The sequence below is a fragment of the Grampus griseus genome, assembly GCF_964374135.1.
Source record: "Grampus griseus genome assembly, chromosome: 1".
NCBI classification, from domain to species: domain Eukaryota; kingdom Metazoa; phylum Chordata; class Mammalia; order Artiodactyla; family Delphinidae; genus Grampus; species Grampus griseus.
This window is the reverse complement of record NC_139017.1, coordinates 70,666,321-70,693,099: the sequence shown is the minus strand read 5'-3', so window position 1 is coordinate 70,693,099 and position 26,779 is coordinate 70,666,321. Positions and strand designations below refer to the sequence as shown.

Genomic DNA, 26,779 nt, shown 5'->3' with positions numbered 1-26,779 from the left:
TCTCTGATGTGGGATTCCATAGATCTTTCCTCTTGGGCTGAACACATTTTCCTGTGGAGATTTTTCCCAGCATCTAGCCTTTAGGGTAAAGGCCGTGGCCAGTCTTCTGGAGAATTAGGTCTGGGGTCTCAGTATTCCATGTGCGTATTGCTTTAATTCCTTTGATTTCTGTAAAATACCTCTGCCCTTGACTGTGCCTGGTTTTCCCCATAGCAGAAACCCTCTTGTTTTGTTCCCTCTGGAAAAAAACAAAAACAAAAACCCTTTATTTTTTTCTGGGATTGGGGAGAGGCAGTCTTCCACTAGCATGAAGTGGGGGAGGGGATTCAGGGATCTAACTGTTTGTTAACCATCTTGTAACCAGCCCTCACTTTTGCTCCCTTCCCTTCTCATTCACTTCCGGAGGTACTTGATGCCACCACTCCTGAGCCCTTTGAGGTTTCCACAGATACTTCAGATTCATTCTCACCATTCCCCAAGGCCAGCTTGCTTCTCGGCTCTCTTGGATATGCCAAGTCAGTACCATTGATGCATCTTGCTCTCCACCTTCCAAATGTTCTTACTGTGATCTCCTTTTCTCATGTCCCCATCTTTGTGGGTTTAAATCTTTTCAAAATGATCTTTAATGCCTTAAAAAAAATTCCTTTAATTGAAGTTTTAGTAGAATTTCAGGAAGGAACCAAATTAGATATGTCTATGCTATTCACTATCTTTAATGGAAGACTTTATAACTGTTATTACTACTTTGGAATAGGTAATACATGCACAAGTTACAAATTTCTAAAGGTATAAAGGAGTAAGCAGTAAGAAATAAATCCCCTTCCCATCCCTGTCCTCAAGTTTCTATTATCAATTTCTTGCACGAAAACAACCTTTCAAGGGCAGGGTATCTACCTATTAAGGTAAATCATTAATCTTTACAGTAAGAGGACCCTGCTTAGAAAATGTTTGTCAAAAAGATCTCTGCCCTTTTGGGGTGTCACTTCACTGCAGGGCAGCAAGATATGTTGACCAGGAACAAGGATAGTCATTTCCCTTTGAAAGTTTCCCATTCTCTTATGGTTCTGAATCATTTCACTGTGTGTTAATATCAGATGTCTCTCACAGAAGTAGGGTAGGGTTCCTTCATACTCTACCCATTTTTCAAAGGAGGAAAGTGAGACTCAGAGAAGAGCAGTGACTGTCCAAAGTCACCAGAAAGTAGGTTGGGGAACCTAGATTCGAAAAGGTGGTATTAGAAGTCAGTACTGTGCAAAGCATACCAGCTGCGAGGTAGGACTGGAAGGTCTAGTTTCTCAACGCGGTCCTCAGTGCACCTGCTTTGCAATCAACTGAGGAGTTTCTTAAAAAGTCAGACTTCTGGACTTCCCTGGTGGCGCAGTGGTTGAGAGTCCGCCTGCCGATGCAGAGGACACGGGTTCGTGCCCCGGTCCGCGAAGATCCCACATGCTGCGGAGTGGCTGGGCCCGTGAGCCATGGCGGCTGAGCCTGTGTGTCCGGAGCCTGTGCTCCGCAACAGGAGAGGCCACAACAGTGAGAGGCCCGCGTACTGGAAAAAAATAAATAAATAAAAATAAAAATTTAGACTTCTGGGCCCCACCCCACACTTACTGAAGAGGAATCTCTTAGGCTGGAATTCAGAAGTTTGCATTTTTAAGAAGTTTTCCCAGTGATCTTAGGCACAATAAAGTTTAAGAATTGGTGGGCAGAAAAAATGCTCTGGGCATCCAGAGCAGGGAGCAAACAGATTTAAGCAAACAGACGGAGAAGGCAGCATATGAGTTTGTTGGTGAAGGTAGGGTGAGATTTAGACACATGGAGAAGGTGGGGAGGAGGGGGCCATAGCAGGCCTGTCTGACAGAGAATTCATGCTTGGGCTTTCACTGTCCCTCTCTGTTGTTGCCATCATCATCGCCCCCCTTGTCATCCTTTCCATCTTCCTTTTTAGCCTCCTCCCCAAACCTCAACAGTCTTTATGGGCTGAGCTCAGCAGAGCCTTCTGCTCTGGGAATAGGGAGATAGAGCCCACACAGAGGTGGTTTGGCATATATAGGACATGTACAGAGTTGACAAGTAGAGGGCACCCACTCACAGGCAGACAGGAAGGGGCAAAGATGAATATAAAGAAAAGGACACAAAATTACAGGCGGACAGGGAAGGACAGCTGCAGAATCACGGGCAGACATGTGTGCGCTGGAAAAGGACACACAAACATGGATGGATATAAGAGGCACTCACAGAGACCGATTAACAAGGTCACACACAAAGTCACACGAATACCAAGCACGGACACACAGATACAAAGGACATATGCAGATAGAGATGGACTCAGATGATGCCTCAGATCTGTGAAGGGGTATCAGATGTAGCTGGCCCCCTTAACCCACTGTGCTGAGGGGAAGGGATTAACCTCAAGTACCAGGTTCTGCCTTCCAGGGCCCTGCCCATCTTTCAGTCTCACTGCAGAGAGAGGTTAGGACCCAGGCTGGAAGGGCTAGGTGTGCTCCTGGATATGCACCTTGGTCAAGGCGAGGGAGATCACTTACTCCCTGTTACGTCACATTTATTTCAGCTCTGAGATGTTTTTAATTAGGCCTGAAGTCTTGCTTCTTTCTGGCTCGCAGCCCAATTCCGTACAGGTGTCTCGGGCCCTGGCTCTTCTTGGGATGTTTTATTCCAACTAGGGGTTTCAGTGGCTTCGGAAGCTTCATCAGTTCATTTACAGACCTCTTTCCCTTTAAGCTATTTTCCCTCAATCCGTCACCTTCCCAGACTCCCTCTCATTCCCAGCCTCACTTGCAGTTTCTAAGAGCACTACGTCTCCCATAAATCTTAGCGCCCAGGCAGCTGTTTTAGGGAACTTCAAGTACCGAAATGCTCTCCTATCCGTCTCCATGACTACCGCGGTGACCGATGGGGCTTGTAGTTACCTAGGAATTGTCAGGAGACCAAAAAAACTACTCATCCCAGGAGTCCTCGTGTCAGAGGCGGGTTTACCTCCTGTCTTTCTCCGCACCCCTTAATCCTTCCTCGGACTCCAACTCCCGCCGTGCCTTGCGCTGAGCTCCCTGCGGCGGAGAATGGTGCTGTGGCCAAAGTGTTTTCTGGGAGTTGTAGTTCGTATATTGGTGAGACGAGGAGGAGGTGGAGTGACTCGGCGGCCATTAGCTGTGTGTAGTTGCCCGGGACTAGGAGCCTAAGTGGAGAGGGAAGGCTTATTCGGTGGAAATCAACTGTGGGCATGGGCCTCTACCGGGGCTACCCCTAGAGTACGGAGAAGGCGGGCTTTTTGGTTCACCGCCCCGCTAACTAGCGGGGCCCACTAGGCCTCCGGACATCCCCGGTGTCAAGTAGGCCTCGTCTGCCGGCAAGGGCGCCCCAAAGGCGGGAGGCGCCATGTCGCTGGTTGCTTACGCCAGCAGCGATGAGAGTGAGCCGGATGAGGCTGAGCCGGAGGCGGAGGAGGAGGAGGAGACGGCAGCCCCTACACCTGGGCCCACTTTAGGGGGCTTGTTCGCTTCTCTTCCCGCGCCCAAGGGTCCGGCCTTGCTGCCTCCGTCCCCCCAGATGCTGGCCCCAGCCTTTCCCCCGCCGTTGTTGCTGCCCACACCCACCGGAGACCCCCGGCTCCAGCCTCCTCCCTCCTTGCCCTTCGGTTTGGGAGGCTTCCCTCCACCTCCAGGCGTGAGCCCGGCTGAAGCGGCGGGAATTGGGGAGGGGCTGGGATTGGGGCTGCCCTCGCCCAGAGGCCCTGGCCTCAGTCTGCCCCCCCATATCGGCGGGGCCGGGCCCCCCCTGGGGCTTCCCAAGCCAAAGAAGAGGACAGAGCCGGTGAAGATTGCGGCGCCAGAGCTGCATAAGGGGGATGTGAGTATCTGAGGAGGGCACCCCCAAACTGCCCATTGGGTTTGGGCATGGGCTCAGCTGTAGGAGGGACTTGTGGAGATTGCGAGACTCTCTCCTGTAAATGCATCCGTTGATTCCGGACCGCTGGATTCCTGGTACAGTGCGATGAATTGAGCTGAAGTTTGTCGGCTTCGGGGAGTTAGGGTATTTGTCCATGCGGGTTTCTTCAAGCTGGATTCGCCTGCAGAAGGGCCATATACCATCACCTGGCACTGACAGGCCCAGGCCTAGGGACACTTGGTTCCACTCCGCCTTGTTGCATCTTCACCGCAGCCCAGTTTTGTTTTTGTGTGTTTTCCTCTTTCTGTCTTATACTGAGAACAGCATAAAATCTGGCACCTTAGGTAACAGGAGACAGGATTCCTGAGCCCTTGCTGAACATTCAGGACTAACCTTTTCCTTTGCCTCTGAACTTAAAAGCATCAGGCTTCGGAACGAAAAGGATAGGAATCCTGGATTCTGTGAGGGGAGTTAGGGAAGAAATTGAGTATTTGGTTAGTATAGATCGTTTACCAGGCACTGGCCCTTTCCTTCAATTGTCACAGAACTCTGGGAGATAACATTCTTATTTTTACAGATGAGAAACAGGTGTCCAGTATGCATGATCTTACCTGGCAAAGGGCAGAGTGAAGATTAAGGGTTTATCTGAACTCCAGGCCTGTGCCTCAGTTTCACGGTTTAGGTATTTCTCAAGCCTAGGTGAATTAGGACATTTGGGTCCTAGAGAGGCAACCAAGCTCTTGTCGTTTTCTGAATGTTGTATCAGAAAAATTGAAGGCCTTTTCTGGGGTGAGCACTTTGGGGGATAAAGGAGACAGCCTAGGGGCAGGTACTTTACAGTTATTTGGAGTTCTTTCCATTTTCTCTCTTCTAAAAGGTTAATTAGGTCAATCCCTGGCTCACCTTTGGTAACCCTCTGAGAGAAGCTGATTCTTGCCCTTTCTTTTCTTCAGACTCTGCCTGGAGGCTATTTCTCCCCCCCCCACCGCCCCCCCCCCCATGTATTAATGTTCTTTTCCTCACCTCTTTCAAATCTTGGCTTAAAAGACACGTTCTCGGTGAGGACTTCCTAGCCGACCTATTTAAATTGCAACTTCCTGTCACATGCTCCTCCCCACCCCACTTTTATTTTTCTCTGTAGCACTGACATCTGAAATACTATACCACCGTCTAGCATACTGTATATTTTATTTGCCTTTCTCCTTTTGCTTGTATACAAGCTCCATGAAGATAGGCTTATTGTTTATTTTATTCGCTGCCATATCCCTGGTGGTTAAAACAGTGCCTGGCACAAGCTAAATACTACCTAAATATTTTGAGTGAATGAACTCAAATGAATATGGATTCTTTATAGAAGGAGTTTCCAGAATCTCCTTTACTACCTTGTTACAAACTTTTTTTTTTTTTTTTTTCTCTTTCTGTACGCGGGCCTCTCACTGTTGTGGCCTCTCCCGTTGCAGAGCACCGGCTCCGGACGCACAGGCTCAGAGGCCATGGCTCACGGGCCCAGCCGCTCCGCGGCATGTGGGATCTTCCCGGACCGGGGCACGAACCCATGTCCCCTGCATCGGCAGGTGGACTCTCAACCACTGCGCCACCAGAGAGGCCCTGTTCCAAACTTTTTTCCATATCGTTTCCCCCTTCTTTCTCACCTGAGTTTGTCATTTCTAAGTTTAGGTTCCCAGAAAGGCTTGTATTGCTCCACTGAAACTTAGTTTGGTCTTGATTTAACCTGGAACAAAGGAAAGTCCCTGAGTAGGACAGAGGAAAATAGGTTTGTTGTTTGGGGTGTTTTCTTTTCACAATTTTCCCACCAACTTTTCTCGCAGCCTAATTGTTACATCTGGTGGAAGATGGCACTTTAAACCTGCCTCCCTCCACCCGCCACAGTGACGGTGGAAAGGCTCATTTTTAGGTCTGCAAAGGTAGCATTAAGAAAAGTTGCTGGGGGCTTCCCTGGTGGCGCAGTGGTTGAGAGTCCGCCTGCCGATGCAGGGGACACAGGTTCGTGCCCCATTCAGGGAAGATGCTGCGGGGCGGTTGGGCCCGTGAGCCATGGCCGCTGAGCCTGCGCGTCCGGAGCCTGTGCTCGGCAACCACAGAGGCCACAACGGTGAGAGGCTTGCGTACCGCAAAAAAAAAAAAAAAAAAAAAAAGGTGCTGGTAGAGGCTGTAGAATCTTCCATTTAGGCTGGCTGAAGTGGCAGAAAACTCTGAGGACTTCTAACTGTCCCTCCTTTGTGAGTATAATTTACTAAATTCCTGAGGTGAATCCTGATGTGGATAATTAAAATAAAGCCAAATCCTAACCCTTAGCTGGTTCAGTTTCCCATTTTTGTTCTGTTCAAGTTAGTATTTTTGTTTTCTGAACATATAGTTCCTGGGAAGTGTAGCCTAAGAGAGTTCCAAGGTGATTAGGTGAGGGTGACTTTCGCCTTTGAAATAGTTGTGGTTCTAAGGCCCTGTGGTTCCAAGCTCTGTGTCTTGTGCTTATTGGGCTCTCAGTAAACATTTGAGTGAATGAATTAGGTTTCCTTAAATAATTTCCCTTTAGGGTTTGGTGCTGAAGTAGAAATAATTACTCTGAATTTTCATTCATTTGTTCGTTCAGTATTGAGCTGCTTCTCTGTGCCAGGAGCTAAGAGTACAGTAGTGAACATGATAGATCCTGTCACAAAAGGAGTTTATGGTCAATGTGGGGGAGACAGACAAGGAAATAGATTTTAGGTCAAGTCAGAGAAGAACCATGATAGAGCTGGTGCCATGGGAGCACTCCTCTGGGGCACTAACCCAGTTCACAGGTTGGGGAGGCTTCCAGGAGGAGTCGATGTCTAAACTTCAGAGATAAGACAGATGAGCAGAAGGTAGCCAGAGAAAGGGGCGATGGAGAGGAGAACATCAGGCAGGGGAACAGAATGTACAAAAGCCCAGAGGTGAGAGAATGAAAATGCTTTGGGGGAACCTTTTGTAAGGCACCATGGCTGGAGCGCATGGGTGGGCGGGGCAGTGATGAGAGATGAAGCTAGAGAGAAAGAGGCTGAGGCTAGATGATAATGGGCCTTGGAAACCATGCCAAGGCCTTTGTACATAATTCTAGGGTAGTGAAGAGCCCTTGAAGTCTGAGCAGGAATTCTCTGATCGCAGGGTGCTGAAAGATCTGGAGGGAGCAAGACTGGCAGAGAGTGTGAAAGATGATGGCGGCCTGGATAAGGGAGTAGCGGGGGCTGGAGAGAGCTGGAGGCTCCAGGTCTTTTTCTGAGGTAGACGGTTTAAGACTAGGGAATTGATTGGGTGTCATGGGTGAAGGAGAGGATTCCCGGCTGATCCCTTGCCTTTTGGCTCAGGCAGCTGGGAGGGTAGTGGTGCATTTAGGGAATACAGAGGCTGAGCAGATTGGGGATTAGATTTAATTGGTTACAAGTATCAGAAACCGCTCCTAGCTGGCTGAAATGGAAATGCGTCATAAGTATACTGAGGTACCTTGGAAAGGGCCTGGAATCAGGAATTGGAGATCTGTCGGAGACCCACACAGCTTCTCTGCACATTTGCTTCATTCTTCCTTGTCTGCAGACCAGTTTCCACTTCTCAACTTTTGTTGCAGGTGAAAGATGGCCACCCATACCTCCTTGGTTTTTAGTTTCTTCCTTTTAGTGATTGGCTCAGATTGACCTACAATCTCAGTCCCAGTTCTGGTTTTCCAGGGGAGAGGGTATGATTGGTTTGGGTGAGCTCATCAGTCAGCTGCAGTCCGGGGACAGGGTGGTACCAAATTTCTCTCTCCAGGTGCACTGCAAAATCAAATTCAGTCAGCTTTTGACTTCTGTGAAGAATTAGGAATGACCCATAAAATGGAGAACCATCCTTTCCTTTTCCCTTTTTACTGTTCTTTTTCTGAACAGTGGTTTATTGTTGATTGTGCGGGCTTAGGGGATGCAGACTTCTAAAATTAGGATACCAAAAAAAACAAAATTAGAAGAATAAGTTTGCTGTAAGAGTTTTCTGTCACATAGTGTGCATTACAACACAAATAGAAATTTTAGGGTTATCTGGATCAGTATTACCCGTCCTTTTAGATTGTTTACCCAGGTAGTGGAAGATTTGAAGCTGTGAGATTGCAAGTTCACTAATTTTGCTCATTTCTGTTAGCCAAGTAATATAAGAGTAGACTGCGGTGGATTTAGCTAAGATTTAGCCCTAGATAGAAAGGGAAGGAGGAGCGCCCTAACACCTGTGGGGCACTTGCATAGTGTCCGAGACGGTGCTGGGCACTTCAGCGACTCTGTAAGCTAAGTGTTACCCCTAGTTTACAGGTGAGGAGATAGGAATTTAGAGAGCAGAGCTAAAATCACACAGTTTGGGAGTAGCAGAAGTCGTATTTGTACCCAGGGTGTGTTCTGCTCCTTTCTATCATAGTGCCTACCAAAAAGATAGAACCACCTTGAGCAACCGGAACTATGAAAGTGATACGATGAGCAGTGCAAAAGTGGGAGAGAAAATGATGTCCTAACTGAAGGGCAGATGTAAGAACATATTTGAGACCAAAGGGTAGAGAAGTTGATGAATCTAGCTAATTGGGATAATAGCAGAGAGGAGTGTAGAAGTGATTAGAGTTTGGAGCCTGGGGGTAGGAGAGGCTGTGCTTGGGCCCTGATTTTCTTCTTGGCTCCTGGCCCTGGCAACTAGTGATTGCTTTTTTGGAGAGGGAGTCTGTCAGAACCAGAGCCTGGAAAGATAAGAGGGAGGCTGCCACGGGGAATGAGGCTCTGATAGATTAGCAGATCCCACTGGGCCTGGCTTAATGGAAAATGTCTGTTTCCGTTCTTGCTCAGCAGTCTCTGGGTGTGTGTGTCTTGTCACTCTTGGCAGCTGGAACAGAGAGGACAGTGGTGGCCATTGAGGCTCAGGCTCTAATGAGGCCAAGAAGAAATACAATACTTTCTTCTTAAGAGACACAACCGGTTTGTGTCTCTAAAACCCGGGAATGCCTGTTCTGGCCCAGCATACTTCTTCCAGCCCCGGGTGCTCCCGTATCTCTAGCATCACCCTTCTTTCTGGGTCTAATGAAACAGACCCACTCAGATCACCATTTGCTGGTCTTTAGCATTCTCTAGGAATTGACTCCACAGCCTCCATTTAATATACTCCTGTGGAAAACAGTTTGGCAGGTCCTCAAAAAGTTTATTAGAATTACCATGTGATCCAGCATTTTCACTCCTAGGTGAAAAGAATTGAAAACGGACTCACACAGATACTTGTATGCCAGTGTTCACAGCAGCACTACTCACAGTAGCCAGTAGCCAAAAGGTGGCAACAGCGCAACAGCCCAACTTATCAACAGATGAGTGGATAAACAAAAGTGTGGTATATATATGCAATGGAATATTATTCAGCCTTAAAAAGGAATGCAATCTGGTACATGCTACAACATGGATGGACTTTGCAGACATCATGCTAAGTAAAATAAGCTGGACACAGAAGGACACCTATTGTATGATTCCATTTATATGAGGTACCTAGAGTAGGCAAATCCAGAGATAGAAAGTAGAGTAGAGGTTACTGGGGGCTGGGCAATAGGGAATTATTGTTCAGTAGGTACAGAGTTTCTATTTGGGATGATGAAAAAGCTCTGGAAATAGTGGTGATGGTTATACAATATTGTGAATGTACTTACTGCCACTGAATTGTACATTTACAAATGGTTAAAATGATAAATTTTATGTTATATATGTTTTACCATGATAAGGGGGAAAAAACCCAGTATACTCATGTGCCTCTCACCATCAAGGAAGTTCTTGTGTCTTAGTTAAATACTGTATTTAGGCTAAGCCCATTGCTTCTAGCTGGTTCCTGATAGAAGCTGAATTAATTTTTCTTTTAACTGCTCCAAGACAGCTGTATCCCCCCGACTCCAACCCTACCCTGTGACTGGAGGATATGTGGCACATCTCTTAGCTTTTGGCTTATTTATCTCCTCCTTTTCGGTACTCTGAACCGAAGTTTATTTTTTTGTTTGAGGTAGTTGGATAATTTCTTGCTGAGCTTTCCTTTCGCTTCCTGTTAGTTTTCATTCAGGCCCCCACATGCCCAGAAGTATTTTGAGTGGCATCTAGACCTCTTTTCATAGTGAACCAGTGAGTCCTGTGTTTCCAACCTCTTTAGTTGGCTAAAGTTAGTTCAGGGGGCAAGAGGTGGTTCTCATTCTATTTCCTCACCCTCCCAATGGCCCTGGACTTCCTCTGTGGCCCTGGGTAGATTACTGAATGTCTCGGAGTCCTGTTTGCCAGCTTTAAGAGGTAAAGATTTATTTTTACCCCTCGCTCAGAGATGAATAGTCATGACTTAAGAAGTGTTTAGGGGCCCAGCACATGTTTTTGAGGGTCTTAGTGTTCTGTTTTAGGGAGTCTGTCATATTTTGTGCCCATCTTGAGATGGTTTATAATGGAGTTCATTAGGTTAGTACAAAACGTTCAAAGAAGGATGATTGTGAGTAGCCATAGCAGTTCTCTAAATCCAGAATTAATAAGGTGTTCCTAAAGTCTTTGTACAGTTTGTGTGTGTGTGCGTGCGTGTGCGTGTGTGCGCACACGCGCTTTTAAACTTAGGTTGGAAAAAATAAAGCAACTTAGGTTGACAGTGTAATGGAAACAATCTGACATTTAAGGAAAAATTGAATTTTCTTCCCACAGCTGATCTGGCCTTCAGTTCTATTAGCCGTGGGACAGTTTGCCTACACTTTCAAAGTAGCCACTTTCTGTTTGTCACAGGATCTGAGAAATAAAAGTATGCTTGTACAATTTTATAAACGTAATCATCTTAAACTTGATAAAATTTTATTTTCAGATTGTTTCCATTGGACGTATTGCCTTAGATGTTAAAGTTTAAACGTGCCTGGGGACTTCATGAAAACCTTGTATACCCCATAGTGAGGTGGCTCTGTGTGGTCTGCTGGAAAGGAGAAAAGTCTTCACGGTCAGAAGACAAGGGAAATGGTCAGTAGCCCCTGAGGCAGTGGGAGTTTGGAACAGAGAGAAAAGGTCAGAAATGCTTGGGTGTTTGGGGCTTAAGCCTTATTCTTCGGTTGTGTTTGACATCTTGGCAGACCAGAGAGAATAGTAATCCTTGAACTCTGTTAAGAATTTTAGTTTATATACATTTTCACGGATAGTAGCTCATGCAGTCTTTAGAACAATGTTGTGACATGGATAAGTATTATTGCTAACTGAGGCTTGGGGGGTTAAATGGCTCTTTGGGGATCCTCCCAGCCAATGAGTGGCAAAGCTGAGATTCAAACCTGTATTTCTTTTTTTTTTTTTAACATCTTTATTGGGCTATAATTGCTTTACAATGGTGTGTTACTTTCTGCTTTATAACAAAGTGAATCAGTTATACATATACATATGTTCCCATATCTCTTGCCTCTTGGTCTCCCTCCCTCCCACCCTCCCTATCCCACCCCTCCAGGCGGTCACAAAGCACCGAGCCGATATCCCTGTGCCATGCGGCTGCTTCCCACTAGCTATAAACCTGTATTTCTGATGTTGTGCCTTGTGCTCTCGGCTGTATCATGTGGGATCTGATCAGTGTGGATCTCAGGTCTGGACACGCACAGCTCAGCTGCAAAAACGTGACAGGTGTTGCTGCAAAAGCATGGGAGCCTAAACTGATTCAGGTCCCGGTTCTGCCGTGTACTAGCAATTATTTAACCTCTCTGAGCCTTATTTTCCTTACCTGTAAAGTTGAGATAACAATGCCTACCTTGAAATTTTATTCAGGATTGAATAAAAACTTGTGAATAAATTGCCTGACACATAGTAGCTACTCAGCAAATGACTGTCCTGTCCTTTACTGCCCTTTCTCTTACCCCCATATTTAAGTACTAAGACAGATTTCTCTTTTTTTAAAAAATATATATTTATTTATTTTGTTTATTATTATTATTTTATTTATTTTTTTGTGTGTGGTACGCGGGCCTCTCACTGCTGTGGCCTTTCCCGTTGCGGAGCACAGGCTCTGGACGCGCAGGCTCAGTGGCCATGGCTCACGGGCCCAGCCGCTCCGCGGCATGTGGGATCTTCCCAGACCAGGGCACAAACCTGTGTCCCCTGCATCGGCAGGCGGACTCTCAACTACTGCGCCACCAGGGAAGCCCTGTTTTGTTTATTTGTCTTTGGCTGTGTTGGGTCTTCATTGCTACACACGGGCTTTCTCTAGTTGCGGCGAGTGGGAGCTACTCTTCGTTGCAGTGCGTGGGCTTCTCATTGCGGTGGCTTCTCTTTGTTGAGGAGCATGGTCTCTAGGTGTGTGAGCTTCAGTAGTTGTGGCACACGGGCTCAGTAGTTGTGGCTTGCGGGCTGTAGAGCACAGGCTCAGTAGTTGTGGTGCACGGGTTTAGTTGCTCTGCGGCATGTGGGATCTTCCCGGACCAGGGCTCGAACCCGTGTCCCTTGCATTGGCAGGCAGACTCTTAACCATTGTGCCACCAGGGAAGTCCAAGACAGATTTCTCTTAACAGGTTTTTTTAATACTACAATTGGCAGCAGTTAGTAATTAAAATCATTGTGTACTGACTACTGTGAGGTAATATCGAACTGTAAGATAGGGCCTTGGCTGTCAGAGTAAAGGGAAGAATACGCACGTGAAAAATGTAACATTTACACAGCAAGCACAAATGAATCATTGTTAGCATGATGCCACCCCAGACAAATGAATAACTTAGGGACACAGAGTGAAAAAGAGCAAGGTGAGCTTCTTCAGAAAGACTTCAGGAGTTTCGAGTCAGGAAGTACAGAGTGCAGACTGACAGGAGAGTGAGAGGTGTCAGTGACTCCGGTAGGGGAGAGGGAGTAATAAGGTGGGGGACTTACGTGAAAGAAAGCACAAATGGAGGATCAGCCAATTCTTTGAGGGGATGTTGGAACCACACTTGATGCCCTTATCTTTTTACTGCCTTTATTACAGTTATTTGGGTACTTGTCATTCTTCTTAACTGGACTGTAAGTTTCTTGAGGGCAGGGACTTTTTTCATGTCATGGCACACAGGAAAATCTTTGAAGCACAGTGGGGGAAGTGGTACAGGCTGTGCCTCTGGAAACCAGTGGGCCAGGACTCTACCTGCTCCAAGCCCTGCCTGATGCCCTGTGGGCTGAGTGGGTCAGTATCATCATAGTACCTATAACCCAGCCATAGGACACCAGCTGGGAAACTCTGTCTACGGTGCCTGGCACAGTGTCTTGCATACAGTAGGTTCTGAGTAATGATGATCAAAAAGTCCTTGTAGCACACAAATCCAAAAAGGAACCTGTGGACTTCCCTGGCGGTCTAGTGGTTAAGACTCTGTGCTTCCACTGCAGAGGGCGTAGGTTCGATCCCTGGTGGGGAAACTAAGATCCCGCATGCCATGTGGTGTGGCCAAAAAAATAAATAAATGAAAATAAAATAGAAAACAACAACTTCCAAAAAACCCCAAAAGGAACTTGTGAGATATGAGGGTCAGTTGAGAAAGACAGGCAGAGGATTTGAGTTCTTTAGAATCTTGGAGATGAATAGGATCTTAGATTCTTGCCTAATCACCTTTGTTTACAGATGCCCCAAACCAAGGTGCTAAGAACAAATGGAAAACTTTTAAGGTTCTCAGTTTGGATATTAATTTTTTAAAATAAAATGTGAAAGCTTGCTCTTCATATGCCTTGCATCTTTTTGATAGTTGGAGATGCTGAGGAACTGGTATTGAGCTAAAAGTTTAGACATTTTTAGTGTGAGAGCTTGTATTAGAAACAATCCTGATGAGTCAGAGGAGTGACACAGATGAGCTCCCTTCTTGCTCCAAATTCTCACAGTCATCATTTGCTCGCCTTCTTCCTGGACACAAACAACTCTGTCTGGCAGACAATAGATCATACTTCGAGAGGGAATGGATTTCTCCAATGGCTTTGACCTTTAATACCTCATAGAAGAGTAGTTAACATACCACTTAATCCCACTGGAGTTCCCCAGCCCTGTGGTTACGTTGTCTATATAAGTGGTTTTAGAAGTGAAACTGAGATTGGGTGAGATTGTGGGCCAAATCCCATTCATCTTCTAGTGGACAGATTTATAGGAAGAAGAATGGGTGTAGCTTTTTCTTTCCACCAAAGACTGAATGGGAGGAAGTAGTCTTAATTTAAAGGACTAGAAATGGATGCTAAGAAGGCTGTGCAACAGGTCTGGAGGTATGGGAATGAGTGACCGGGGGTGGTCAACGCATACCTTGTTCTCTGAAGCCGTTTGAGAGCAGGAAGGAAGCTCTGCTTTTTGGCTGGTTCTGGGGGGTGCATCTCGCATACAGAGGAGGGGCTCGGACAGGATGATGGCCCCTGTTGTCCAGTCCTTTATTTGTGCTTCATTTAATGTGGGTACTTCTCCACTGTCCTTAAACAGTGAGGCCTTATTCCGTTTCTTTTTCTCTTAGTCAGATTCCGAGGAAGATGAACCCACAAAGAAGAAAACTGTCCTTCAGGTAAGCTTTGTGATGTAATAGAAGCCATTTCTTCTCTTCCCATATTGCTTCCTGAAAGATGGGAAATTTCCAGGTCAGGCGTAGAGCAAATGCAAGTATTGGACGACTGCCTGTTGGGTATAGTTTTGTTTTCCTGATAACATCAGACCTCGTGCTTCTCTACCCTCTCCTCGCTGCTCCCTGGCTTCAGCGCACTGGCGTCTCTCCTAGAGGACAGGCGTGGTAGGGAGATGAATTGGAACTCAATTTGATTCATTACATTTCAGGTAAAAGGATTATTTAGGAACGGTAGAATAAATGGATTGGTCAAAATGTTGTTATGGAACATCTGAACTTTAAAATTATCCATCTTCTCCCTGTCTCATTTTTAACCTGGAAAAGAAACACTTAAATAGCACTTACCAGGCACTAAGTGCTGTACCAGTGTTTAACTGATTTAATCCTCCTAATAGTGCCTAAGTCATAGCGTTATTATCATCCCCGTGTTACATACAAGGAAAACGAGAGCTTAAGGAACTTGCCCGAGGTCAGACAACTAGTGGGGACAGAGCTGGGGTTCAGACTGAGGCAGTCTGACTGTAGAGTCCAAGCTCTTACCTGCTGCATTTGGCTGCTGCTCTGTCATCAAGACCAGAAGTCCTTAACCAGACAGTGTCGGGAGATGATCTTGCTGCTGTTTCCTGTTTCCCCTTGTCCCCGTGCCTTTATTCTGGCTCCCAGAAGTTTCTTCCTGTTCAGCTCCACACTCGGTGATTTATACATTCTCTGACCTCATGTTGATTATATGCCTCAGGAAGAGCAAAAGCAGTTCTGCCTTGAGACTTCCCTGGGGGCGGCGTAGTGGTTAAGAATCTGCCTGCCAGTGCAGGGGGCACGGGTTCGATCCCTGGTCCCGGAAGATGCCACATGCCGCGGAGCAGCTAAGCCCGTGCACCGCAACTACTGAGCCTGCACTCTAGGGCCTGTGAGCCACAACTCCTGGGGCCTGAGAGCCACAACTCCTGGGGCCTGCGAGCCACAACTACTGAGGCCTGCGCGCCTAGAGCCCGTGCTCCGCAACAAGAGAAGCCACTGCAATGAGAAACCTGTGCACCACAACGAAGAGTAGCCCCCGTTTGTCGCAACTAGAGAAAGCCGGCGTGCAGCAACGAAGACCCAACACAGCCAAAAAAACAAAAACAGTTCTGCCTTTATAAGGTTGCTGTCTCATGATTTAGGTATATGATGCTGAAGTTGCTCCTTCCCCTGACTCTGTTAAGGTGTCACTTCCATGGCTGGGAGGTGTTAGAAGGACAAAGTCATGTGAAAGTTAGAAAGATAACTAGTGAGAGTGATTTTGTGTCCATATTTGTAGTGGGTGATGGAGGAGGAATCATGGAAGATACTGACTTGCTGAGACTGAATGAAGCCAGTTGTTCTCTGTTATCAGAATGGCTTCCTGGAGGACGTGGACTGGCAACTGAAGAGATGAGAGGACACTGGCTCAGAAGGCACCCCAGGAGTAAAAAGCAGTCTTCCAGATGGTAGGAAGAGATGAGTGCATAGAGAAACTCTGAGCTATTAAGGCAGAGTATGGACCCAGCACTGCCCAGGGATGTAGCCATGATCCCAGATGTATCTGAGAAGTCAGACACTTTGAAGGTAGCCTGAGGATGTGCTCCACCGGCCACCTCAGTTTGCTTTTTATGAACCTGAGCCTCTGGGGTCTACCAGGCTGAAATGACCCAAATCTGTGAACACAGACAGCAGGGAGAAGAGCCCATTTTCTGGATGAACAGTTCTGCCTGGCCTGCTTGACTCAGAAGTCTTATTTTACTCATTCTGGGCATTTCTTGGCTGAGAGAGCTGAAGTACATGGGTACTCCAGGACGGTGACACAATGACCTTGTTCCATTCTCCTTTTTCAGACTGACACCTCCCTCAGCCCTGCAGTTAGGCCAAGCTGGACCTGTAGCACATGGAAAGCAGAATCCCAGAGATTCTTATGAATAATAGCAACTCTGGTTGGGCTGAGGAACACTGGATAGGCTGAGCCAATTAGCTTACAAATTGATAAGTTAAATGCATGACTCTGGCGTAAGCAAGCTGAATATACCCCGTCTTTTCTTGGGTCGGGGAGGGAACTTCTGGCGGTATGTATGAATATCTTTTTCGGACATAGGCTTGCTCTTGACTTTGAGTGGCAATCCAAAGGAAGCAGGGAGTAGTCCCATGTTAAGAGGAACCGTTAGGACATAGAGGTTCAGTGATCAGCTGGAGAGAGCCCTGGGCTTTTTGCGAAGAAGGATGATGTATTTGCCAAATGTATTTATCATATTTGCAAAAAAATCAGAGTCAGGGAAGGCTTTGTGGGAGAGGGAAGTGGAGCTGGGTTGAGATGGATGAGGAAAACAGGGATGACATCTTACCTTGGGAGAAGCGGACAGCAGAATGGCCTGAGGTAGGAGGAGTCAAGTCCAGTTTGGATGACGTTAGTGGTCCGAGGTTAGACGGAAACAGGGCTGGTAATATTTTAGGCTAGAGCACATATCTGTAATGCTTGTTCTTAATGTCAGTAGTATGTATCATAACATCTCACTTGTCATCTTTCTTCCCTCCTTACCCAAACCTGGGCTCACCAGGGATCCAGTGAGGGGACTGGTTTGTCCGCCTTGCTTCCCCAACCTAAAAACCTGACTGTGAAAGAGACTAACAGGTTGCTCCTGCCCCATGCCTTCTCCCGGAAACCCTCGGATGGCTCCTCTGACACTAAGCCCTCCAGACAAGCTTCTAAGACAAAGCCCTCTTCTCTCGCCCCTGTTGTGGGCACCACAACCACCACTCCATCGCCCTCTGCTATCAAGGCTGCTGCCAAGAGTGCTGCCCTGCAGGTGACGAAGCAGATCACGCAGGAAGAGGACGATAGTGATGAGGAAGTAGCCCCTGAGAACTTTTTCTCCCTCCCTGAGAAGGCCGAGCCGCCTGGAGTTGAGCCATACCCTTACCCCATTCCCACTGTCCCTGAAGAGTTGCCTCCAGGCACGGAACCAGAGCCGGCCTTCCAGGACGATGCAGCCAATGCCCCCTTAGAGTTCAAGATGGCAGCAGGCTCAAGTGGGGCCCCTTGGATGCCTAAGCCTGGGGATGACTACAGCTACAATCAGTTTTCCACGTATGGCGATGCCAATGCCGCTGGTGCTTACTATCAGGTGGGTAAGAGGCATGGAGGGCAGGCCAGGGAATGTTGGAGTACGGCCGTCAGGAGAGCTTTGAGCCAGTGATACGGGCTCTGTGGCATCACTTTGGCTGAATTAATGCATCTTCTGGTGTCTTGGTTTTCCTGTACCTGTCAGGCCTCAAAACATACTGCCTTTATGCTAAGTCTTGTAGTCTGATAGGTTGAAACATAATTGACCCGTTTATTCTGAAAACAAAATGTCATTGTAGGAGCTGATGAAAGGTATAGGGAGAAAGTGGAAGAGGAGCAGTCTCTAGTCTTAGAGATCCCAGGTAGCTTCTGCAGATGTGAGTGAGGAGGATAAGTGAACTGTGGCATAGACTCCTAGACAGCAGTGAGTCCAAGAAGAGTTCTGGAGGCGGGGAGTGCTGAGGAGGACTGCAAGGGAGAGGAGGGACTGTGGAGGACAGGAGGGAATCTGGAGAGTCGAATGCAAAAGGGAATAAGGAGAATGGTGAGAGGCCTCGACTGAGTCACAGGAAGTTGAAGGGACTGAGGCAAGTCCCTGGAAAGAAGATGCTGGAGGACCATAGTTTGGGCAGAGATAGAGAATGGGGTTTGAGGGTGGTTTGGAGTTTGAATCTCAAACTATGTGAGTCTATTACTTAACTGCCTCTCTGAGTCTCAGATTTCTCAGCTCTAAAATGGGAAGAATACTAGCAACTTCAGGGTTGTTAGGTAGAATTACATTGGTTTAGCGTGCTGCCTGGAACATAGCAAATGCTCAGTAAATGGTTATGATAACTTTTTATTCAAATGTTATTTGGAAGAGCGGTTTAAATTGTTCTATGTGGCCTCAGAGAGTGAGAATATATGAGGCCAGGTTGTAAATAGGTTTAAGAAAGACTTTTCCAGTGGTCAGAGCTTCCTGAGATGGAGAGGGCTCCCAGGAGTTCGGGGACTCACGGCAGTGGTGGAGGTGGAACAGAGGCCTCTGGCCGGTCCTGTGGCTGGGCAGCTGTAGGAAGTTTTCCTGCCAGCATGCGATGGTTTCAAGACTTCAGTCTTCTTCAGCCACTGTGATTCTCTGAATGGTCAGTGTTAATCTTATCTACAGTCTAGGCAGTGGGCTTTGAAGGCACTCTGTTCTGATCAAAGACCTTGAGAACTATTTGCCGTTAAACCTTGTTGTATCCTGTAGGCTGATCAGGGACAATGCATCTCCCCCTCAAGGTTGTTAGAAGGAAGGAGGAACATGAGTGTTTTGATCTCTTTAGCAGGAGAAAAGAAAAAAAAATCTAAGAAACCACTAGTTTACATCCAGCAAATGAGTATCAGTTGGAATTCTGTATGCAGTTACGAACATTATTGGGGTAATCTGTGCAAATTAAAGCACTTTAAATACACTAGGGGGCCCTGCAATTTAAATGTATGTTATTATCAATACTTTTAATGAAAATTAATTACTCTGGGTTTTTATGTATTATTTGTATTCAGAATTAAACCTTTATAGCTCACTATAAAGTGAATGTTTTTAGAGGAGCATTTCTTGGAGTTCTGGGCAAAGGTGGAAGAATTAGGAAAAAGTGCAGGCAGGGAGGAAACAGTTTCTCAGCCCTGTGGCTGCCTGACTCGGCCACAGTAGGGGCCTTGCCCTTGCCTTCACCCCTCTTCCTCTAGGGTCCATAACAACATCTGGACAGCTCACCTCTAAAGGGAAATCATCAATTCCTGAACTGAAAATCTGGTAATGCAAACCTGGTTTCAAACCTGGTTTGTTCCCAGCTTTGTAAATTCCATACCACCCTTGTAGGGGTTGATTTTTATCCGAGATCTGCAACCTCCCTGCCTGTTTCGGTGATCTCCTGTGTCCAGGGTGCTAGATAGGACGAGGAGCGTGAATGGCATGCCTCACACCTCTCACCTCTGCTCACACTGGATTCTGCTGGGGTCTTACGAGCAGGAGCAGGGCTGAGGCGCAGTAGAGGTCAGGAGTGGGAACCACTCTTGGGAAGCGGCCAGGGGAGCAGGGGGTAAATTGAAGCCAGAGAGAACGTCTTTATTTCTTACCTCTCTTCCCTAAAAAATATCCGTCTGGATGGTGCAGATGAGAAGAAAGTGTGGTTCTTGAGTTATAGGGTAGGTCCTTAGGATCTGTGCTTTTACTGGTCCATTTGAGGGTCTGTAGTGTGGGTGTGGGTGTCACCACTGCCTCTTTGATGAGGGTTTTCTTTGTCCCCTCTCCACTGTGCCCTCAGTTGGTGTGTTTTTTTCCCTCCTTGACTGCAGGATTATTACAGTGGTGGCTACTATCCCGCACAGGACCCAACTCTGGTCCCCCCACAGGAAATTGCCCCAGATGCCTCCTTCATCGATGACGAAGCAGTAAGTTAACAAAGCACAAGTGACCATCTTTAACCCCTGGTCACCAGGTTTCAAATCTGAAGCTAAAGGAAATTCTTTCTTTTTTTTTTAAACTACATTCACTTAGGATTAGGTTTGGCAACATATAATTGAGAAACTTCAAGGAATACTGGCTTATGTAAGGGAAGTTAACTTTTTTCTTCATAAAAGAAGGCTAGAGGTAGGCAGGCGAAGGCTGGTATGGCAGCTCCACAAAGCTGTCAGGAGTCCAGTCCCCTTCTGATCATTACTTTGCCCATCCCTAGGTTGTGGCCTTTATTCTTAGGGTGAGTGGTAAGAATAAGAATGGGGCTTCCCTGGTGGCGCAGTGATTGGGAGTCCGCCTGCTGATGCAGGGGACACGGGTTCGTGCCCCGGTCCGGGAGGATCCCACATGCCGCGGAGAGGCTAGGCCCGTGAGCCATGGCCGCTGAGCTGCGCGTCCGGAGCCTGTGCTCCGCAATGGGAGAGGCCACAACAGTGAGAGGCCCGCGTACCGCAAAAAAAAAAAAAAAAAAGATTAAGAATGTAGCTAAGTCCACTGCCATCATTACTGCCTACCAGGCAGCAGAGTAGAGAAAGAAAGTCATCTCCCCTTTTAGGAGACTTCCTGAAAGTTTCTAAGAACACTTCCCCTTCTGTCTTACTGCCTAGAACCTGGTCACATGGCCATATCTAGTTGCAAGGAAATGGAGTCTTTTCGCTGGGTGGTAATATGCCTAGCCGAAGTGTTGGGTTCATTCATACTAACGGAGACAAGGAGAGTGGATTTGGGGAGGGAACAGCAGCCACAGTAAATAACCCTGTGTTTCACATCACTGTGTTCCCTGCTGCTGAGCTTTTCCCCAACTCAGCACAAGGGAAGATGAAAACCCCATGTCCTGCGGCCATCTGGTCATGTTCAGGAGATAAAGTATTCCATCTGTAGGGAGGTCACAGCCTATTAGGAGTGTGTTGGAGAAATTGGGGATTCTACCTCTTTGCATGCAAGTTCTTATAAAAATAATTTTCATCTCACCTTTTCACAGAAAGATGTGCATCCCTTTGCAAACTTCTGCCTGTGGTTAATACTGTGTTCATCCACCTCCCTGTGTATATCCTCCTTGACAAGTTCAGTAGTTAGGCCCTTTTTGTTTTAAGCCTAGGAGGCAGCAGAGAGCTCATCCAGTGGCAAAAGTCAGCTTCTTATGGGTAGAGTGACCCCAGGAGGCCTTGCTAATGCTCAGACCACAACCTGGGTTTCATTGCAGGTTTCCGAGTGTTATTGAATTTAATTCCCCTTTGCTCACACTCCTTCTAGGCATATCTCCTGGTGACTTGTGGTGTGATTTTTTTTTTTTTTTTTTTTTTTTTGAGGAGGAAAGAGTAGCAGTCTCCTAGAAAATTTGCCAGGTCTTTTTTTGAGGCTTCCTCTCTCCCCATCTCTACGTTCTCCTTCTCTCATGTCTGGTCTGTCGTGCGGTCTGCTGATTTGGTGATACTGAACCAATGCGAAGGAACAGACATGTTAAAAGAACCAATTTTTAGAAGAGAAATCCTAAAATTTTTTTTTTTTGTACCGTTAATTTGAAAATAGTATGCAGTCCTTTTAGGCAGATACAATTTATAAATAATTTGAATACAAATTCATATCAGTGATTCTCTGCACTCGCTTATGTTTGGGAATACATTTTGGCCTTCCTTTCCCTGAGGCCAGGAGAACCTCTGAGAAGTAGCCTTTCACCTGGCTTTAAGGCCACTTGGTAGGTGGCACGGTGAAAGGACATACTGCATAGAGAGAATTAAGGGTGCAATGGAATTGGGGAGGCCCAAAACCATTCCATAAACTCTGGATCCTTGGTGACATCTCCTGACCCCCTACCCAGACCCCCCACTCCTGAATTTTTTCCCCCTTTTCCAGTTTAAGCGGCTGCAGGGCAAAAGGAACCGAGGGAGGGAGGAGATCAACTTTGTGGAGATCAAAGGTGATGACCAGCTCAGTGGGGCCCAGCAGTGGATGACCAAGTCATTGACAGAAGAGAAAACCATGAAGTCATTCAGCAAAGTAAGTGGGAAAGGTCTAGTGGGTGGCCAAAGCAAAATCTGACCCCCAAACCCCATTGTTACTGTCCCAGCACCTTTAGCAAACACCTGTTCCCCTTGGTACTGGAGTGTACACCAAGCCTCCCAGATAGAGCTCCCGCCTTTCAGAATTTGCAGCACTTTGCTCTCCATCTGGGTGGTGGAGTCTGGTTACTGAGATTGGATGGTTGAAACACTTTCCTAACCTGCAGTTGGGAAGATCTCTGATATGTGTGGCTCCTTCCCTGGCTGGACGGGATCCATAGCTGCTCTTCCTTCTCTCTGCAGTCATATCCCTCTCTCCATTCTGTTAAGTTGGGACCTGGCACAGCACATCTGTGAGGTGTGGGCACAACAGAGCCTCAGAAGCCCTGGGGTCCTAGGTGCTGAGTGTACATGTCCTTCTCTCTCCTTTCTTTCCATTATTTATTGTAGCCAGCTGTAGTCTTTTCAGATGCTTTATGCCTCACATTTCCCACACCACACTCCTACCTTCTCTCTGCTAGTTTTCTTCAGTCAGTATGATGAACATCTCTTCACCTAGTAGCTGAGTACAGCAAATGTGGACATTTATGAGCCTGCCACAGGGGGGAAAATGTGGGGAACCCTGGATTCTAGCCGAGCACCAGTAAGGCCAAGGTCGGGCATTTTATTCCCTTCTCTATCCATTTTCTTTGCTTTGTTCTGTGGCCACAGATGGCCATCTGAGCCCCAGCCATTTGTTTTAACTGAATGTTGGCGGCCATACAGGACAGAGCAAAGGATTGTGGTTAGATCAGCATAGATCCATCATTGTTTACTGGAAAAACCACTTAGGAGAGCATGCTCTACTAACTGTGGGTCGAGAAGCATCATCACATAGTAATAGCTACTGTTGTCAGTGCTCACTGTGGGCCAGGAATGGAGCTGGATGTTTTATGTTTGTCATCTTTAACTGTCATATTAAATGATATTAAATAGCATCAAGGAATTGGAGTTTGCTGTTTTCCCAGGTCTGAGGTTTTTTTCCATCATCTCATTGTATTGAGCTAGATTGAAAAAAAAGGAGAGAAAGATACAGTTCCTGTCCTTGAGGGGTTTACAGTGTAGTTGAGAAAAAGAGATTTAAGGACACTTGAGTGTAAATGATTATGGTGCAAATTGATTACATAAGTGCTGAGGAGACTCCAGAGAGGAGTTTTGGGAGTTGGGTGAGGCTGATTAGGAAGCTTCTAGTCTGAGACAAGACTGGCAGAGGACAGAAAAACCGTAGAATGAAAGCCCAGACCAATATAGACTTTGACAGTAAATCATTTGCATCAAAGTTTGGTTAGGGGTTCAGTGCAGTTACGGGTGGAGGCTGGAAGATTGGAGAGAGGTGGGGTGATGGCGAAAATCTAATTCCAGGGAAGTTGTTTGTTGGCAGTTACTAGAATGAGGGACTGGGGTTTCAGCCAGAGGTGATTGATGGGAGAGAGCTTGGTAAGCAGTAGGTAGGAGATAGGCTAGACATCTGGCCTGACTGGGGAGAGGTGAACAGAGATGAAGAGGGCCTAAAGGGGAGATGGGCAGAGTGGGTGGTGAGAGAGTCTGGAGGGCGGGAGGAAAGGAGGGAGGAAGGTCTCCTGGACCCTGGCACTTCAGCTGTTTTAGACTGACTGCAGGCAGTAAAGCTGGTATCAAGTGCCCACTGTGGGCAGAACACCATGCTTGGTGCTGGGGGTGGGGTGGGGTTACTTACCAAAGACGTGTAGTAGACAGTCCTGACCCCATAGGATTTCCAGTCTAATGGGGATGTTAGCTGGCTATTTTAGGCAAGTAGTCTGAGCTTGGGAGTTTTGCATAATGGCTTTAATAAAAATAACTGTAAGTATACAGACATAAAAACAGCTCCAAGCTGACTTTTCCCCCCTAGGATTTGGGCTGTGTATAGTTGGTTTCTTAATGCCCAACCTTGCCTCATTGGGGCACGTGAGAAACTTCCACTTTTCTTTCAGTGGGTTAATGATTGTTTTCTTCCCTTGCAGAAGAAAGGTGAGCAGCCAACAGGCCAGCAGCGGCGGAAACACCAGATCACATATCTTATTCATCAGGTGAGAGGGCTGAGGGCCCTGGCCTGCCAGGCAGGATCCCTGTAAACCTGGGGATTTGAAGGCTGAGATCTAGGCTAAGAAACTTCCAGCAGGCACCCTCCCCAGTTCTCCATACGGCCACTAGGTGGGGATGTGTCCTTCAGAATTCTCCTACTCTGCATCAGTCTCACTTTAGATAAGACTCAGGTACAGGTGCTTGGAATAAACTCTGTAAGTGAAAATTCAGATATTCAAAGCATAAAGGTAAGAGGGGAGTGAAATGGTTTATCACAGGGTTCTTTCAAATAGCAAGTTTATCTGATAATTTAAAAAACTTTAGGGACTTACCTGGTTGCGCAGTAGTTAAGAATCCACCTGCCAATGCAGGGGACATGGGTTCGAGCCCTGGTCTGGGAAGATCCCACATGCTGCAGAGCAACTAAGCCCGTGCGCCACAACTACTGAGCCTGCACTCTAGAGCCTGCGAGCCACAACTTCTGAGCCTACATGCCACAACTACTGAAGCCCGTGCGCCTAGAGCCCGCGCTCCGCAACAAGAGAAGCCACTGCAGTGAGAAGCCCGCCCACCGCAATGAAAACCCAATGCAGCCAATAAATAAATTTTAAAAAATTAAAAAAAACTTTAAAGAAAAATTGGTTCACCAACTTTTAGCAAAACATCCACCTCGTGAGGAAGTTGGTTTTATTTATGTTCTCCATTTCTGTGGCAGGAAACATCATTGCAAATAATTCAAAATTACAGATAATCCAGAATATCTTCTGGAATGAGAATATGTCTTGGTATTTATTTGATAGGACCTGGCAGCTTTCAAATATTCACTGAATCACTGAATATCTTTTCGAGACCTACTGTACTAAATGCTGTCAAGGGTGCAGACAGGAATAAGACTCTTTCCTGGCCATTTCCCTGGGGAGTGTATATGCTGGTTGGTGATTTCCGTGGCAAAACTTGCTTTCGTTGTTCTTATCATATTTTCACATTCCTTTTCAGAGACTCCTTTGTACCCTTACCCTGTCTTATTGTTTGTAGGGAAAGAATTTGAGGGTAGGGTCTTTCAAAATTGTTTTAAATTTATTTTTTAATTATTTGTTTTTGCTAGCTGCTCCCCTGTAGGGTCTTTTTTTAAACCCAAACCCTTAGCACCCCACCCCATTCCAGGGGAAATGAGCAGGTATCAGCTAGCTTGTGGGAGTGGGGTTGAGGAGCCCCATTTCTAGGGTGGCGCTTGTACCTTCCCAGAATGCAATGTAGAGCCAGGAGTTGTTGCAGTCAGAAGGAGAAAGCATTAATTCTAGTTCCTTCCAGTCAATTTTTCACAGCTTCAGTTTATACTTGAAAGTGGTGTGAATTTCTGGGGTACCATATACACTGTATTCAACACAACAGCAAACTGTGGCTCCAGACTAAGTTATTATTGGTTGGTGTCCTGTTTTGACCTGTCCAAGTCTTTGAGGCTGTCCTCTCCCACTTGGCTAGTTAGGTATCCAAGGTAGCCAGTTGTCTTTCTTTCAGATGCCAGATTCAGTTTCTCATTTGTCCATTTCCCACTTGAGCATCTCAGTTTTAATTCTAGCTGATGAAGGACCAGGATTCTTGAGTCTTTATTCTGCTTAAACCCTATTAGCTCCCCAAAGAGATGGTTTTTCTTTGCTTTCTCAGGGTCTTCCCCTTCTGCTTGAATAAGGGAAAATTAAATCTTTCAAGGGATTTGCTTTTTCCACCTAATTGTTTTGATGGGAGAAAGGCTCTATTTTTTATTTTTTAAAATATTTTATGTAACACTATTCTAAATATACATACCAATATTATTAAATGAAATAAGTGAAAAAAAAGATGTTGGGGGTAGGAGTTTATTAATTTTTTTTTTTTAATTTATTTTTGCTGTGTTGGGTCTTCGTTTCTTTGCGAGGGCTTTCTCTAGTTGTGGCAAGCGGGGGCCACTCTTCATCACGGTGTGTGGGCCTCTCACTATTGCGGCCTCTCTTATTGCAGAGCACAGGCTCCAGACGCGCAGCCTCAGTAGTTGTGGCTCATGGGCCTAGTTGCTCCGCGGCATGTGGGATCCTCGCAGACCAGAGCTTGAACCTGTGTCCCCTGCATTAGCAGGAAGATTCTCAACCACTGCGCCACCAGGGAAGCCCGGGAGAAAGACTTAAATTGGGAAGTGCACAGAGGCAAAAGAAAAATATTTCTCAGAACCTTAGTGTGACTCTCCCCTGCCCCTTCTTCCTCGCATAGGCTAAGGAGCGGGAGCTGGAACTGAAGAACACCTGGTCGGAGAACAAGCTCAGCCGCCGGCAGACCCAAGCCAAATATGGATTCTAGGGCTGTGGACCTGACTGCCCCCTGGATCTCCTGCTGCCCAGCTGGCCGGGCCCCCAGCTTCGTCTCTGGGACCCCAGCTGTTCCAAGCCCAGGATCTCCTTCCCTGAGGACCCAGCCCTCGCCTCTGCGAGAATGAACATATTTGATAGATTTTTCTTAACAAAAGTTAGAAAATTCAGCTCCTTTCTGTCTTGGAGCTAGCAGAGACTCAAGTGATGCCTCAGAAGGGGTTCTGAGTTCTTGGATGGGAGTTTTGCTCTCTGTTGGGTGTGACGAAATGTTGAACCCCTCCATCTTTTTTTTTTTTTTTTTTTTTAAACCAGGGATGTCTGTTGAAATAAAACATTCAGTCTGACAGA

General features: G+C 46.6%; 1 protein-coding gene across 1 annotated transcript; it reads left to right on the top strand.

Moving 5' to 3' along the window:
- Positions 1-3,138: 3,138 nt before the first annotated feature.
- PRCC (proline rich mitotic checkpoint control factor) lies at positions 3,139-26,779 on the top strand. The gene is made up of 7 exons (XM_082668328.1): positions 3,139-3,867; positions 14,354-14,401; positions 17,023-17,589; positions 19,848-19,943; positions 21,862-22,005; positions 24,029-24,094; positions 26,334-26,779. The coding sequence occupies exons 1-7, from the start codon at positions 3,397-3,399 to the stop codon at positions 26,418-26,420; spliced, it is 1,479 nt and encodes a 492-aa protein (XP_082524454.1). The 5' UTR covers positions 3,139-3,396; the 3' UTR covers positions 26,421-26,779.

What these genes read in the sequence shown, in the direction of transcription:
- PRCC (XM_082668328.1), top strand. Translation starts at nt 3,397, where the DNA reads ATGTCGCTGGTTGCTTACGCCAGCAGCGATGAGAGTGAGCCGGATGAG. An exon ending in AGAAGAAAACTGTCCTTCAG is followed by an intron (nt 14,402 to 17,022) that starts GTAAGCTTTGTG and finishes TGGGCTCACCAG; the next exon opens with GGATCCAGTGAGGGGACTGG. An exon ending in TCACATATCTTATTCATCAG is followed by an intron (nt 24,095 to 26,333) that starts GTGAGAGGGCTG and finishes TTCCTCGCATAG; the next exon opens with GCTAAGGAGCGGGAGCTGGA.